Source organism: Lotus japonicus, chromosome 1 (genome assembly GCF_012489685.1).
Source record: "Lotus japonicus ecotype B-129 chromosome 1, LjGifu_v1.2".
In the NCBI taxonomy this organism is placed as follows: domain Eukaryota; kingdom Viridiplantae; phylum Streptophyta; class Magnoliopsida; order Fabales; family Fabaceae; genus Lotus; species Lotus japonicus.
The window spans coordinates 95181887-95199012 of NC_080041.1; the positions used below are offsets into that span (position 1 = coordinate 95181887).

At 36.9% G+C, this 17126-nt stretch overlaps 1 protein-coding gene across 1 annotated transcript; it reads right to left on the reverse strand.

Annotated features, from left to right (window-relative positions):
• Positions 1–2814: 2814 nt before the first annotated feature.
• Positions 2815–16799, reverse strand: LOC130728035 (regulatory-associated protein of TOR 1). The gene is made up of 23 exons (XM_057579366.1): positions 16207–16799; positions 14159–14261; positions 13577–13659; positions 13330–13488; positions 12686–12802; positions 12404–12561; positions 11619–11773; positions 11345–11489; positions 11182–11260; positions 10372–10473; positions 9402–9485; positions 9190–9300; positions 7966–8319; positions 7677–7863; positions 6617–7219; positions 6119–6448; positions 5920–6034; positions 5420–5544; positions 5189–5334; positions 4937–5038; positions 4144–4229; positions 3817–3901; positions 2815–3662 (listed from the first exon to the last, which is right to left on the reverse strand). Exons 1-23 carry the CDS (start codon positions 16531–16533, stop codon positions 3324–3326), a joined length of 4095 nt encoding a protein of 1364 aa, XP_057435349.1. The 5' UTR covers positions 16534–16799; the 3' UTR covers positions 2815–3323.
• Positions 16800–17126: the final 327 nt, after the last annotated feature.

The window sequence follows — 17126 nt, forward strand, 5'->3', positions numbered from 1 at the left end:
TATTCTTTTTACATTTTCAAAATTGAAAAATTAATTTGTGTTTATTCATAACCGTTATTTTTTTGGTGACTTATATATCTATAGTTATATCTAAAGTTTGTTCATCACTCATTTTTTTTTTACGGGCATCACTCATTGTCTCTTCTCTACATTTTTTCAATGTTTCTCCTCTAAAGTTAATTGTTGCAAAATATCTCATTGTTTCATTTTTTCTTAATTGCAACGGGAGTAAGTAGACGAAACAGGGGAAGCAAGCGTATGAGGAAAAAATGTAAATGAAAGCAATAAAATAGTTTTTTTTTGAAAGAAAGAATAAAATAGTTGCTCCCTATTTATTTTTGAAATAAATTACTATATATCTTTAAAAAGGAATGAGAATATACCAATCAGAATATTACTTCACCAATTTCCAGCAATTTAATCTAGTTTGTTATAACGACCAGTTGTTTCTTAGGGGGAAGTTAGGTGAAGCAGCATGAACTTAAAAGAGATGAAAGTAAGATGCTCTGAGACTACAGACAAAATGGAGATTACTATTGGAGAAATAGGTAAGCTCATTCAAACTATCGAACCTAAGTTACTTTTCCAGTTTTCCTTAATTTAATCTGGTTGCTGCGTTGTGTCCCTCGCCTGCTTCTGCTCTGGTCTTCTTATGGGGAACCTCTTTCTTGCTTCGCGGTATTACAAGCGTTATTGCATTTGAAGAAGACCAGAGCAGAAGCAGGCAAGGAACACAACGCAACAACCAATACATATAAATTAGAAGGTTGAAACTAAATCAAGTCCTAATCCAAATTAAGGAAAACTGAAAAAGTAACTTAGCTTCGATACTTTGAATGAGCTTACATATTTCTCTCATAGTAATCTCCATTTTGCCTATAATCTCATCTTACTTTCATCTCTTTTAAGTCCCTGCTGCTTCACCTAACTTCCCCTCAGAAACAGCTGGTCGTTATAGGAGAAATTTAGCTTACACATATGAATGCTTGTGTAAGGTTGCACAAGGGCCTTTTGACCTGCAGTAGCAGGTTTTGCAGGTAATTCCTATTTTTCAAAAATATAAATATTTAATATATTATGGTATAATTAGGGAAATTAATGTTAAATTAAAATTGGTTGTTCATCTTCCCCAATTCCTCAGGTCCTCCTTCTCCACCCCTCCCACCCAGCCACCGTCCACCTTCTTCTCCTGTCTCCGGCAACCACTCACCTCCTCTAACCACCATCGCAACCCACCCCCACCCCCTCCCCAGAAACCCAATCGCAACCCACCCCACCCTCACCCATAAACCCAGAACCCACCCTCATCCAAGCCTCAACCCAAAAACTTTCAAACCCAGAACCCACTCCCTTCATCCCTGTCACAACCCCCAAAACCCATGGAAGAAGCACGTCCCCTCTGAATCTCTTCATCTTTATCCTTCAACTTCTATACCACTTCCTTCCTCTGTCAAAATTGCCACCAGATCTGAAACGAATTAACCCAGATCTGGTGGTGGCCTCTGTCAAAACTGTGAATACATTGGAGGTGTGGTGGCTGATCATGACCAACATGGAGGAGAAACCAAGAAGAGTAATGGGTATACGTCACTGCTTCAGCACCGCCGTCGCCGTGGCGCGACCATCTCCGGCAACCACCACCGTGTGCCTAACGCTCCAACATCGTTCTTTCTTTCGTTCTCGTTCTAATCTCTCTTTGCTCCTCTGAATCCCTCCCTCTCTCAAATCCCTTTCGATAGTTCTAGGTTGTTATTGGAGTGGTATTGTTCAATTGTTCTGGGTTCCGTTGGGGGTGTTGTTCAATTGTTCTGAATTCTGTTCGATTTTTCTAGGTTCTCTGTTGATTTGGGTCAGATCTTGGATGTTGTTGTGGTGGTGCTACGGCTGCGGTGGGGATGGGTTGTGGTTTACTGGTGGGAGTGGTTCTGGGTTAAGATGGGTGTGGAGGTGGTGGTGGGGTGGTTGAGTGGTGGTGGTGGTGCGGTGGTGAGAAGAAGAGAGTGGTGATGGTGCTGGGGTGGTTGAGTGGAAGATGATAAGATTAAGGATTAATTAAAAATGATTAAGATATATTATGTTTTTTATTTTATTTTTTAAAAAAATCAAAAAACCCACAATTGTGGGTCAAAAAGCCTATGTACAACCATACACAAGTTTTTACTTGTGTAGGTTAAATTTTTCCGTCGTTATAACAAACTAGACTAAATTACTGGAAATCGGTGAAGTAATATTCTGATTGGTATATTCTCATTCCTTTTTAAAGATATATAGTAATTTATTTCAAAAATAAATAGGGGGCAACTATTTTATTCTCTTTCAAAAAAAAGCTTTCATTAACATTTTTTCCTCATACTTCCCATGTTTCGTCTACTTTCTCCCGTTGCAATTCAGAAAAAATGAAACAATGAGATATTTTGCAACAATTAACTTTAGAGGAGAAACATTGAAAAAAATGTAGAGAAGAAACAATGAGCGATGCCAGTAAAAAAAAACAATGAATGATAACAAACTTTGATATATCTATAGATATATAAGTCACCATCGTAAATAAATTAGTTAAGCAAACTTCAGAAGACTTGAATTCCAGCACCAAACCCCATAAGTTGCTTATACTTGACAAACAAACGCTTCATGTGACAAGCAAAATCTGAATTCAATTTTTACAGACATGATATCTACCAGGACACTTTTGAAGCCATGACTCATGCGACTAACATTCCTTGTGCTACAATAGAAACTGCTGCAATACAGTACTGAGTTTAAGGGTTAATAAAATAATGCACCTTCAGTTGGAGACAGGAGAAATAACACACATTGCACAAACTTGAATTTAATTACATGTTGGTTAAAACAAGGATCCACTTTATCAGAACCTACAACCTTGAGTGACAGCCCCATTTTTAAGGAGTCAATCACCCATATCTGTCAGCAAACTAAGCTTATGTAATCTGCTAAACAATTTACAAATCAACAACAGGTGGAAAATAACACGCAAAACAACAGGAATAGAATAATAATTATGGAGAGAATGATATTTACACACATATACGAAGATGACATTATTTGCCGAAGCCTCCAATCCATAAGCACGACTTTGTCCCTTTCAAGCGCAACCCTCTACCGTGGAGGCTAATGAATATCTTGCATACACTATCAGCAGAATGTACCCCTACCAATATTTTCAGATGTGTATTCACAGTGGAGAGGGATTAGAGCATCATCACTGGATTAACCAACTGCAATAAATATGCCTGGCACTCTGGGGAGATGTTTGACGCACCCTTGTGAGCCGCAGATAACCGAAGGAATCATAAAAAGTGGATTCATCTTGCTTGAGTGCTGTCATCAGCATAAATACATACACATGCATCTGCCGCACCGGCAGCAAGTAGTACTTGGTATGGGTGGAAATTTAGGCAGCTTACTGAACCAATTTTCTGGGCCATTAGGGTAGGATAGTAACGAATGGTGCCCAGTTGATCACCCTCCAGGTTAAAAACTTTAATGAGTTGTTTGGCAGAACCGCTGGCAATAATTGGAGCGTGTCTATGTACTGCTAAAGCTGTAAGGGAACCCCTGTGAGCTGAAATAGTGAGATAGGCGCTGCTGTGATTTCTTATATCAAGGAATTGGATATCCCCAGCCTGAGAAGCACTAACAATCTGAAGGAAAGCAACAAATGTGATAATCTAATCATCCATTTCAAACCAAATTCATAGACCATAATCACCAAACTCCTACCAAGGTATAGAGTACAAACATTGTATGCAAGGGATATTAAAAAAATGTATGAAACTAGCAACATGCTCTTTTTACCTTTCCTGGGTCCAACCCAGGTTGAAAGCCAATCCCCACAACTTTTTCTACTCCTTGTGTGTGTGGCTGTAATCCACAGACGAGCCTAAGAAGCATCATTGTCATTAGTCATTATGAGATTCGAAGTAAAGAGGTAGAGGCTTCTAAATGAACTCTTAAAAAGTGTAAGATTTAGGTACAAGCAGGTAAACATGTCAAAAGAATAATATCATATAACTGAGAATAAGGACACTGCTCAAATCGATCTGATCAGTTAAGAAGAACTAACAACAAGTTTCTACTTTTTATATTTCGTCATGATGGCAGAAATTCATCTGAGGTGCTTACATTTCAGGTGTTCTGACATCATAGAGTCTGACGAAACCATCTACAAACCCAGCTGCAAATTGTCCCCCATGAACTTGAGATGCGGCCTGAAACAAAGATATATAGTGCATAAAAAGGGAAAAATTGTTCATAAATAATTTCTATATAGAAGCATGATCTGGTTACAGATGGAATAAAATAATACTAGAATCACATCCCATCATAACTGTACTACAACAATGTACAAGAGCAGTCAACTCAGATCTTCCTTTGCAACTTCTAAAAACTTATACTGGAAATTGGAAAAGACAAAATAAACTATTTGAGAACATATCGCAACGAGCTCCAAGTTTCTTAGTTGCTCAAAGAAAATCATATAAACCATATCATCGAATCTTCAATCATGCCAACATATTTAAAGAGAGGCTGATAAGAATTGAAATTTCCAGAACGTAAACAGAAGATCCACAAAGTGTTTTTAGGTCTTGAGTTAAACACAAACAGGTGATTTGAAGAAGTCATGAAGGGGGGGGAGGGGATGTTTCTAAGTAACAGCAGATATTGGTCCTTATTACAGAGAAAATAAATAAATATATAAACAGGTTACAAGACATGAACTCAACAGTTAAGAGCTCTAAATTAAATGTAATGGGCTTGCCACACTGAATAAAAATATTAGCCCCAAATTTCTTCAGAATACAACATAGTACATGTCTTTTCAAGGATAAACTCTATTAAGCTATCACGTCAACATAATTTGAGCAAATATAATAATTTCCATTGCTAACTACCATCATACATAGATGAAGCTTACCAATGCAGACACACTGCAATCTGATGCTGAAGGTATAGCATTAAGAAGTTGCTCTTTATCAAGATCCCATAGCATAATAGATGATATCTCACCCGATGCATACTGGTACATGCATAAATGCAACATGGAACAACATAAAAAATCACTAACATCACTTTAAGGGAAGAATAAAGAATTGGAGTTCATGTTTTAGGGATTTGGTATAAGAAAATATCCCACATTCCTAAGAATAATCAAAGAGGAATTGTATACCAGATAACCACATTGCTGTTGCCAATCAACAACTGCATTCAAACTCCTCACACCAGGTTTATGACCATGAATTGAAGAGAATGCAGATACAAGCTTCTGTTTACCCTTTAGAGTATAATCTTTCCAAATTCGAATATTTCCATCAGCTGCATCATAAGATTACCTGATATTTAGTACTGCAACAATAATTTGTGAATAGAATGCATAGTATTAAACAGAAGATAACATTACATGAAGCAGCAAGAAGCAAGCTATCATCAAGCTCATTCACTAGGCAGAGTTTAGAAATTCCTTTGTCAGGAAAATCATTGTTATCAAAGCTGTTGAGAAGTGATGCTTCTTCATGGTTCCATACCCTGTGGAAAACTCCCAATAACATTAGACAAGCCAAAATGATGCAATACAAGGACTAACAACAATGAGATTCTTCAAGACTAAAAAAATATTCTGACCAAATTGAAACACATCGTAATGTCCATAAAAATATCTAAAAAATGTGGCTGTTTAGATTCTTAAGTAGCTATATCTGATAAATGTTGCTCAATCTTCCTGAGTCTACCAATCCTGAAGGTGAACAAGATCTGGAAATTTATTACTCTTATCAATTTGGATTAGGCCTTTTAATTAATTGCCTTCACACTAAAGCCCCATCATGATCTTCATCTAAAGTCATGCCCAGTTTGATAACAGTCTGCACTTAACTAAAAATAATATTGATGAACTTCACATACCTGATACGTTCATTCTCATCAGCAGCTATCACTATAGGAGAGAAAGGTTGCAGCAACACTGTTTGTGTACCCTTAGTGTCCCATTTAGCAATAGGATTTGTTAGTCTGGTCACAGCTGACAGCAGAAAATGAAGTGAAGTTCCCAACTGGACATTTATAAAATACTTGCTTAATTGGATAAGAAAAATGAAATACAAACCTGAGTGCTGGCATTTTGCTATGTGCTCCAATGCATATTTTTCCCTCTCTTCTCTTCTTGCTAATACTTCTTCACTATCATCTGCCGCAGTTAAAAGTGGTTTGGAAAAGTGCCCACAACTCCAATTATATATAGTTGATTGTGGAAGAAAACTGCGATCTGAACTCCCCGCAGCTCCAGCCGAACCTAAAAGTGGATCAGCTAATCCTGAGTCTGGAGAAGTCATCAGGTGGGGCCTAAACTCCAATGAACATACTCTGCGCATTCCAGTTATATAACTTGGGCGAGGAGGACTGACTGGAGGAGTTCTGAAGGTTAGAGGCAAGTGTCCTGCAAAAGCAGCATACAATAATAAACAAAAAAAGAAAATAACATAGCAGCATGAATTATCACAAAATTAAAATCTGATGCAAAGAGATAAACAGATAAACCTTACCAAACTGAATTGAAAATTATCCCAGGATATTAATCGTCAAATAAAAAGAGAGGGCGGCTTACCTCCATTCATATCAAACCAAGAAGATGAGCGAACAAGTCCAGCAAGGCTAGGAGTGGCTGTAGCTTCACTAGGACGAACACCAGTAGATTTCAATGGTTTTGCTACAACTTGTTCAATACCTATTATGGAAAGTACTCGGCGGCCAAGGTTAGCAATGCGGGGCGATGGATCTTTTGCTAAAGTACACATAGCAAGTACACATTGTGAATATAATGCATTATCCAAGGGTTTTGGCCCAGTGTGGTTAACCACTCCATTACTGAAACCATCATTCAATATTCCTGAATCAGAATGATGAGATGAATCATCAGACATCGGGGACCCATGCATGATTCCAGAACTAGCGAGAGGACTGCTAGATGAGATCCGCCCATCTCGAACCACTTTAGAATTCTCACTCCCAACCCTGAGAGGACCAATTTGAGGTGAAACAATATTTCCATGAGGCTTATGCTGGTTCTGGTTAGAAAAACCACCAACTGAATCTTTAATATTAGTCAATGAGGGTAAGGAATTTATCAAAGAACTAGTCTGAGGCTTCCAATATGCAGCAGCAATAGATTTCAGGTACTTGTTGTGGCCAAAAGCAAACCTTGCTAAAGCTGAAAGTAGAAAGAAAACCTATGTAAGATATCTTAGATTCAGCCTACCAGTCCATCCATACCATAAAGACAACATATGTTAATCTTAAACAGATGCACAAGCCAACCATCTAACCATGCATAAGATTTAGCAATCATCATTAAAAAAATCAGATAATAAATCAAAAACACAAATTAAAAAAACAATATGATGGTTTTCAATGCATGTTTAACCATTTTATCATTGGATTTTTCTTTTTCATTCGAACTTTTATTCCTTTTTCTAACTTCAAGTCTACTAGCCGATAATAGCTTGTCTGAAGATGATTAAGAATTTGTTGAGACCATAACTAAAAACAAAGAAAAAATAATTAACTCGCAGTATCAGTACTATCCATCTTATCATAATCGTAATAATATAGAACATTTTTTCAACAACATTCAAATTAAAATATAATTCAGATATTTAATCACCTACCCACTGCAACCTCAGCCCTCACCAACGGACTCCCATCTGAAGCAACACTCAACAGACTCTTAACTATACTAACTTCAGCCCTAAACTTGTCATCATCATCACATTCTTCATCTCCTCCAACACTTCTACATGAATCAAATCCCACATCAAGAAGTGTGCCCAGTGCAAAAACAGCAGATGCTCTAACCTGAGAAGCAATAAATTACATGACTTGATTATTTAAATATTAAAAAAAAATTTAATCATCTTGCAATGAGAACTAGAAAAAGTATAGTAAGTGTGGCAGTACCTCTGGCTGGGGTTCAGAAAGTAGAGGAGCATATATAGAAGTAGCATCTTCATGCAAACCGATTGCTTGCGCCTCTGTGTAGTCTTCCCACAATTTCCCCAGACACAAGCACAGCCACTGAAGGAAAAGGGGTTCGGTTTGTGAATCATTGAGAGATGAGCTCTGAAGGTGCTTTAAGCAGACTTGGATCAAACCAGCTTCAATACAAGCTTCTTGACCTCTTCTATGACCATCCACAATCACAGCTAAAACAAAAGCAGCCATTGCTCGTTGCTCTGGATATGCTTCCATGCTATCAAGAAACTTAATAAAATAGATATGACCTCCATCTTTCACTAGATCAACCTGACATGACTGCAACACGTATGGAACATCAAAATTGTAAGACACAGTCAACATAAAGCATGTAGGGTTTCAACACCAAATTGTAGCAGAAAAATAGAAAATGAGATACATATTAGAAGACAAAAACATGAAGCCTTGTAATATTCACAATTGTTCAATTATCAATTCGAATTTATATTATATAATTATATAACTAAGCACCAATAAAAGGCATGATCGCATGAACCCCCCCCCCCCAAACTTATCGCTTTTGCAAATAGACACTGTTAACTATAATTTCTTTCTAATTAATCCTTTTGTTAACCAGACTTAACTTACCAATGGTTAATATTTAATTATACCGATCATTAATTTTTTCACATTTTTATAATCTTTCCAATTGATTAAATATAAATAAAAACCAAAAAGATAAAAAGACAAAAACACGCACCAGAAAACTTACCAGTTTCAAATCATTTATATACTCCTGGATATATTTCCAGTCTATTTGCTGGTTTCATGCACTGATAAATATTTAAGATTTTGGACTTGATTACATAGTTTGGATGTTTTTAACAAAATAAGAATTTTATTAATAAAATGATTAACTACCAAGTGAATGTTTATCATCCGAAAGAGGAAAATAAAACTAGGAAAAATAGGTTTGCTCACATAAAGGCTTTCATGTCGGACATTACTGTTTCTTTCCCTCTTATCCCTATTCAATTTTTACTTTTCTCCGCTTGTCCAGAACCAAATACAATGCAAAAAATAACATGTTTGTGCACAGTAATAATTATAGTACAAAGCGGCCTTAGCCATCAAAGTCAAAATTTCAACATAATTTATATTAAAATTCGGGTTTACACACATTAAATAATAAAAATTATGAAACATTACCTTGTCAAGTGCCAAAATCTTAGTCCATATGAATACAAGAATCTGACGTAATTCTGGTGTTGTAGTTTGCAGCAGCTTAAGAACGTAAGGAAATATTCCAACAGATAATGCCTACATATAAGAAATTTGGTATCAATTTATAATATCATAATCCTTTCTATTAAAAGGTATAACAACTGCTACAAAAGATGATGACATGATACAAAGATTACCAGATCAACAGCCCATGGCCCCATATCAAGGAACCTTCCAAGGAGAACTAAAGCCCGAAATCGATGGCACTGACTGAGTAAAACCTGAAATAGGAAAAATGCCACTTTATCGATGCATGCAAAATTATCAACAAATGGCAAACACTTTTCTTCGAAGCAAAAATAATATACATGCGGTGTAAATATAAATTGTCAGTCAAAAGTGCATAAAAGAAAAGTTTGAAAGTTAGGCTTACATAGGAGATTTTACTTTAGATAGAAAAACAAGATCAAGCCTTGATTTTAATTTTTGAGATAGATTATTTACTTCTAAATCCCTTTAAATTATTTGTCATAAAAATTTCCTAGGTCACTCTACCCCTAACTATCAGATCTTCGATTTGGTCAACCCTCCTAATTTGTGGTTCAACAGGTATTACACATACATGTCCAAAACACATAAGACGAGACTCTACCACCTTTTCTATAATGGAAGCTACCCCAACTTTCACTCTATTGACAGGATTTCAAACGGTGTGATTAGTGAATTCTGACAATTAATGCAGAGCATGGTAATTGGTAAGTCAAACAACTTGCAGAAAGTCCATAAAATGAAAAGAATAAGTGAGACACAGATTGACCGCAAAACAATTAGAGAAGAAGCATTATAGTGCTAGCCACACAAACTTCCGATTCCACCCACTTCAGCAGAATAAACTACCCAAAAAGTGTCTCTCAGCATTACTGCTTCTGGACCTAGACACATTGTTAATAGATGCTCATAACAAATACACAATTTTGAAAAAACTCCATCAGAAGGATGATAATGATCATTGACCAAATTGAAAAAGCTTCAGTCAAGAAAACCTAACCCCATCACAAAAATCTAATTAATTGATTCATTAAAATCATGTAACCTATATAACAAGTGTTAGGAACCAACACCAACAGAATGGTTCCTAAGGTAACAAGAACAAGACATTTGCTGTACCTGAAGAACTATAGGCAACTGTTCTGGTGGTTTCTTATGTTCAGAACCATGGTCAAGCCATACCTCGAATGCTGTCAACTGCTCAGTGAAAAATGTACTAGGCTGAAAAAGAACAACCAAACGCTTCAGCAGGGTAAGCTTAAAACTTTATAACTAATGAATATTATTTATTAGGCTTAATTGCACTTTTGGTCCCCCAACTATTGCCTTCCTGCGAAAATCGTCCCCAAACTTCAAAATTAGCAAAAAACGTCCTCCAACTATACATGTCATTGCACTTTTAGTCTGCCGTTTGCCTTCCGTGAGAAAACTAACGTGAGAAGCTGATGTGGCTCTCTCACGCGTGTCTTACATGACTTTCTTCAGAGAGTTTGATGAGTGGACAAGTCACATGTGTCTCACGTGACTCTAAAATGGGGTAATCAGGTCTAATTAGGGTTTGCAATTTCATAACTGTTGGAGCCTTTTAGAGTCACGTGAGAAATATGTGACTTGTCCAGTCATCAAGCTCTCTGAAGAAAGTCACGTGAGACACACGTGAGGGAGCCACATCAACTTCTCACGTTAGTTTTCTCAAGGAAGGAAAACGGCAGACCAAAAGTGCAACGAGCCAACGACATGTATAGTTGGAGGACGTTTTTTGCTAATTTAGAAGTTTGGGGACGATTTTCACAGGAAGGCAATAGTTGGGGGACCAAAAGTGCAATTAAGCCTATTTATTACTATTCCTTTTGTTAGTTGTGTATTATCATTATTCAATATTCAATTTCAGAAGGTTACATTAGAGGTATAAAAAAGAAGTCCAGATACCTGAAATTCTGCATTAGGATCCTCAACTAATGAGGGAAGTTGAGAGAGGCAAAGCTCAGCAGCCATGTCCCATGCATCCCTGCAGTTGGGATAAATAACATAAGCCAACAATAAAGTTTGTTAACACATATAACAATATCATAACACAAGTCACGAAAAATACCACATATGATGCTGATGAGTTGGCGGTAACATAGGGTGAGAGACAGGAGTACAATTTGCAGATCGCATTATTCGCTCAGCAAGTAGAAAATTTCGAAACAGACTTGCAACAAGCAAATCTTGTCTGAACAGCCTCTGAAAAAGTTCTGCAGAAAAAGATATCATGCAAGACACCAACTAAGATTGCTAAATAAAATAAAAAATAGCAGGGTTAAAATTACACCATGGCAATCTAGCAAGTTAGTGGGGAACTATGGGGAGGGGTTGAGACTTACCATGAGGAAGAACATTCCAGGCAATCGTATCAGTTACTGCTGTAAAAATCCAATTCAATTCACCCAGAAGTGTCTTTCGGTCATTGGGACGGCCAGGGATCTTATCTATAAGGGAATAATCAAGCGACTGACGAAGTAATGAACGAGTACAGAACCTAGAGACAGATAACATCAAAAAATATTATTACTAGCCATTTTAGTAAGAAAAATTAACACGGCATTTTATAATGTAATATAAACTAATCATTTATCACCAACAATAAGTTTAGGAATGTGAGAAAATAAGACAATTAGTAAAACAAAAGCAGATGTCAAACATAAAATCAACTTCATAGTAAAAACCATCATCATTTCAGTCGTCATTTTCTATCATCACTGCTTATAATAAAGTCCAGCTGCAATAATTTATACCAGAAATGTAATAGGATCAGTACAAAAAAAGAAACAACATGGAGCAAATCACATAAAGAAAAATGCCATTAACAATAAAGGTGTATACAACCAGTCATCATGAAATACCAACAGATAAAAGTAGTCAGGGGCTAGTAAGGGAATAGCTACGAGTTCAATTAGGGAAGAGAGGGAAATCACAAGTGAATGGGTAAAAACTATATCACCCACATTACGAAAGCATGCAATATTTGAAAGTCGATGCATGATGAATTACTACATTCTTTTACCAAAAAAAAATGGTCCTCTAAAAACCTTCCTGAATATTTAACATATGAAACATTTTGAACAGTAAAAAATGAAAACTAAGCAGGAACACGTGAGAAGATATTTACCACCGCAATGCCATCTTTATAGGTGTTGTTAGGCAAGATGTAAACACATCAGCTGGGAATTCAACACTCTGAGGCAAAGTCTCATGTGCTTCACATGCTGCAAGCAAAATGCAATCCCTTGTGGCCCCAGCAGTGTTAGATGCACTCCATTCATGAAGCTTACCATAACAAGTCCAGCAACGAATTTGGCAATCCAAATTGCAAAAACATGATAAAATCACTAACCATATCTTTGTAGTTTTCTTTGTACAGTAGTTAACAAACATGACTAAAAGGGAATACCTCAATGAAAGAATTCACTATTAACCCCGCAGCAGAGCAATCAAAAACATAAATTGATGGGGTCTTCAGCCAGGAATCAAGGTCACTGATTGGTAAGGGGATATACTGCGTATAACTCTGACCACGATATGATGAAGAATGAGAATCAGATTACCATGATTTAGTTATTCATTATGCTTTAGTAACACAGGACATCCAAAAATGGAATTGATATTGTGAAAATGGATAGGTGTATTATCGTAGTGAAAATAGGAGCGATTGGATGTTCCTGGTTAACCATTATTGTCCACTCTAGTTTTTATGTTATTTCTTCTAATTATCTTATCTCTCCCTTCCCATCCCTATTATGGTTAAGGAACAAATATATCTGAGCAAAATAAGAGGCATCAGAAGTACAATTATTAAATTAAATACATTACATTCATCTTGATTGGACTAAATAGTAAAATTGCTTTCTCATCCATTGTTGTCACATACATGGTCCACTTCACTTTCCTACTTAGATCTCTCCTACTGACATAATCACTTCTTGTTATAGATCCTACCATTATTATCTTCTTTGTCTCTACTCTCTTATCAAAAGAGCACCAATTGATTTAATGGATAACTATCTCAGTTTAGAACAATAGAGGGAGAAAAGTGACCTTATTGAAGACCCAAATTTCACCATTAACAGTTGGCTTTGGTACACCATGCCCATTGTAATGGAATAAAACTCTTTCCGTCTTTGCATATCTGCGACATGTAGTACAAAGCTTCTTCACCTCATCCACGGTTGGATCAAGTTGACACTTATAGCGTGCCTGTAAAGCCCACATGGTTTACTAAAAAAATTCGAAGAGGTAATAAGAAGACCAGGTAAGTTAGCTAAACATTCACAGATTCACCCACCTTCGGTTGCCATCTTTCATACTGACAGCTCAAAGATTTTCCAATTGATTCCAATGCCTTTTGTGGTGCCATAGAAAAAGGATCTGCGGCATTAGTAAGTCAAGCATCAAAAGTTGTTTGTCCCATAACCACAGTTGTCAACATCCAGGGTTTTGATACATTAGAAAGATTTTAATTAATCAATTTATCTACATTTTCATACAGAATGCTACAACTAAATCAAACAATTAAAATGAAGTGAAAAAGGGTGGATAGGACAAAAAATATATATATAAATCAGAGTCCAGCCATAGGAAGTAAGTGCAAAGAAGCACACAACTATATGCAATACTACTAGAAAATATATTTACTATTTATTTGGTTGGATAAGTATAGCAAAGTGAACATGTAAAAAAAGTAAATATTTTAGGACAACATATGGCATAGATTTTATCAGGAAAACAAAAGTCATTTCCAAACATTAACGGAACATGAAAATGTCAAAAATCTCAAAGCTGGGAAACAACAATTTAGATTATAAAGTATAAACCACACTAAACTAAAATATAGAAGACAAATGAGATCAGAAAGGTGACAAGAGACCTATCCAGCACTCCATTCTGGCACAAGGGGATATCTTTATTACATCTGGAGGATCAACACTAATGTTTAAACATAATACTAGAGCTACACATCCTGTCTTCATCTGCACCACAAAAATGGAGGTCAATTCAAAGCATATACTTCTTACCAAAGACAATATGTATGCATATATATAAAAACATTGAAGGGGGAAACAAACTTCAAAAAATTATTCCAATTAGTGGGGGAAAGGTAAAATGCCAGCATAACTTCAAAAATTCAACACAAAGTAACTTCACAATAGATTATTAAATTATTCTATAAATAAGGGTGATAATTTATCTCTTATGATTTGAGCTCCCTCTCCAACACACACACACCACTGCCCTTACAAAAATAAAATAGAGAATACCAACCAGGTTTCATCTATAGGAATGATATCAATCATGCTATCTATGTTGTCAATCACGGCGAGAGCCCGCGGGATCTCGGAGTCCCATCCCATCGAAGCCGGGCACTGGGACAGCACTCACCATCCCAACCAGTTTCATCGTCCTGGCCGTCCCGGTTGGGATCCCGGCCCATTTCCCGTGGGATCCCGGCACAACAAGAAAAGGTCCGGCATTTTCAAAAATGACCTCCAATTTTAAGCATTGGGGGTATTTTAAGGGGCACTTTCAGGTTTTTGCTATGAAAAACCCCTACATGGGAGGAAGAGTCCGACCCTCACCTCACTTCCTTGCGCTCTTCGCCCTTGCTCTCTCAAAACCTATGACTTTTATTGCTAGTTTGCTACTATGGAAGTATGAATATGTTATGAATTTCAAGTACTATTTATCATTGATTTACTATATAATATATAAACAAAAATTCACTACCCCGGCCATCCCTCTACCCCCTATCCCATTATTGGGGGCAGCCGCTACACTGTCATCAATACCACAAAAGCAATTTGGTTGATTTAGAACAGTTCAAATCTCGTTATTATATCATAGAAATGCAGCAACAAATTTGATGTTTTATTCAAGTGAATAATCCCTTTCTTCCTTCACAAACCACTTGCATTACGATAATACGGGAGACATGTCAGAAAGATGAAAATGCCAGTGTATGAAATTTCCATGGAATTAATGCCCAACAAGACATTCAATACATCACTTAATTAGCTGCTTAGGTTGAAGAAAAAGCAATTGCAATAGTTGTAAAGTCGAAGAACACCAAAACAACTAAAGATCATTGGCAATATAAAACTGCAAATAAATTCCCCACTTGATAGAATCAGATTAAGCAAAAGTGGTCTGCCTAATTCACATTTTAAGTGAGAGTCCTTGAAATTGGAATTTCAAATCATCACTCCTAACAAAAAGTATATGCAAATTTTATATTCATATTGCCAATGCCAAAGCTATCTCTCAGTGCCAATGAACTTCCACCACATTGCAGAAGTAAGAAATTAGCAACCTCCCATTGATGAGAACAAGCCACTTCCTAGGTAACAGGACTAATAAAAGGCCTATTATACTAAGAAGCGAATGTAAGAATATATTTTCCTTGACTCAGTCTATAAATCACTACTCCAGTCAAGCAATTTCAGGAAAACTGATCATCTTGTAGTCGTTTTTCAGCCAAATAGATTAACTGAAGAAATCCCCCGCCCCCGATGCAATCTTGTTATTATTCCTTGAATTGATTGAACCTCAAAAATGCAAAATGCACCACACAAAATAAAGTGATAAGTTTATAACCTTTCATAAAAACTCCAATGATTTAGAATCCTATTCTATTAAATACAACCATCTGGGTTAAAAATCATGGATAGCAGAACTCGCACACTTGATTTCCTTAATAATAGTTACCATTCGACACTTTACCCATTTGCTGGTGAGTGGATCCAAACCCTTATTTGTTAAAACCTCAAGTTTCCAAGTGTTATGTGATAATGCCAATACACTAACAACTGCAATGACCTAAGTTTCCAAGTTCCTACTATGCAAAACACATATCCGAAAAGCAAATCGCGAATCACAGACACGAAAACACAAAACAACAGGCAAAGGAGAAAGCTATACCCTGTCCTTCGGCCGCCATTTCGAAACAAGGCCGCTGTCGGAGGGACCGACGGGAACGGCGGCCTCAAAGGCATCATGACGGAGCTCGCAAAGCACAACGGTCTGCGGAAGGTACGCCAAGCTGGTGGCAGCATTAGGATACGCGGCGGCGGCGCTACCGCTGCTACTGCTAGCAACGGCGGGCTCAGAATCCCGACGGGGGCCGAAATCGGCGTCGTCGAGGGTAGTGGAGGTAGCGGAATCATCGTGGTGGTGGTGGTGATGATTCGGAACGACGAGAACGCTGGATTGGGAAAAGCGTGATGCCATGAAATCACCCAATGCCATCCAAATCGGAAACCCTCAGCGATCGTTCATCGGGTTGAAGAAGAGGAGAGGGTTTTGGGGGAAGAGTGAAACCCTAGGTTTTCTCGATACGAAGGGTTCGTTTAGCTGAAGATGAAGATGAAGAAGATGGTGATGGATGTGATGATGATGATGATGATGATGATGATGATGATGATGAGGATGATGGAGGCGCATAGAACAGTGGCGGCAGGCACTGTCTGTTGTCTCTCCTCGAATGGAAAACGGGTTCTCACTTCTCAGTGAGATGAAATTGCGATTTTGTAAAGCAAATATGGAGAAAAAGAATTAGGGGAAAAATTAATTATTATTTAACGACAGCAATAATAATGATAATTAATTAATTTGATTTTCTTAGGGGAATATGATTAAATGGAAATTATGCATTTTTGGAAAACGTACGTTTTGATCATATTTTGTCCCATTTTTAGACCTTTTTGTGATCAGTTGGCTTTTTTAGTTTCACATAGATTTTTTTATTTTTCGATTTTTAAAAAGTTGAACTTGATTTCGATGTATTATGAGAAAGTATATATTAATATTTAGTAATAATTCACACTCATGCCATTAAAAAT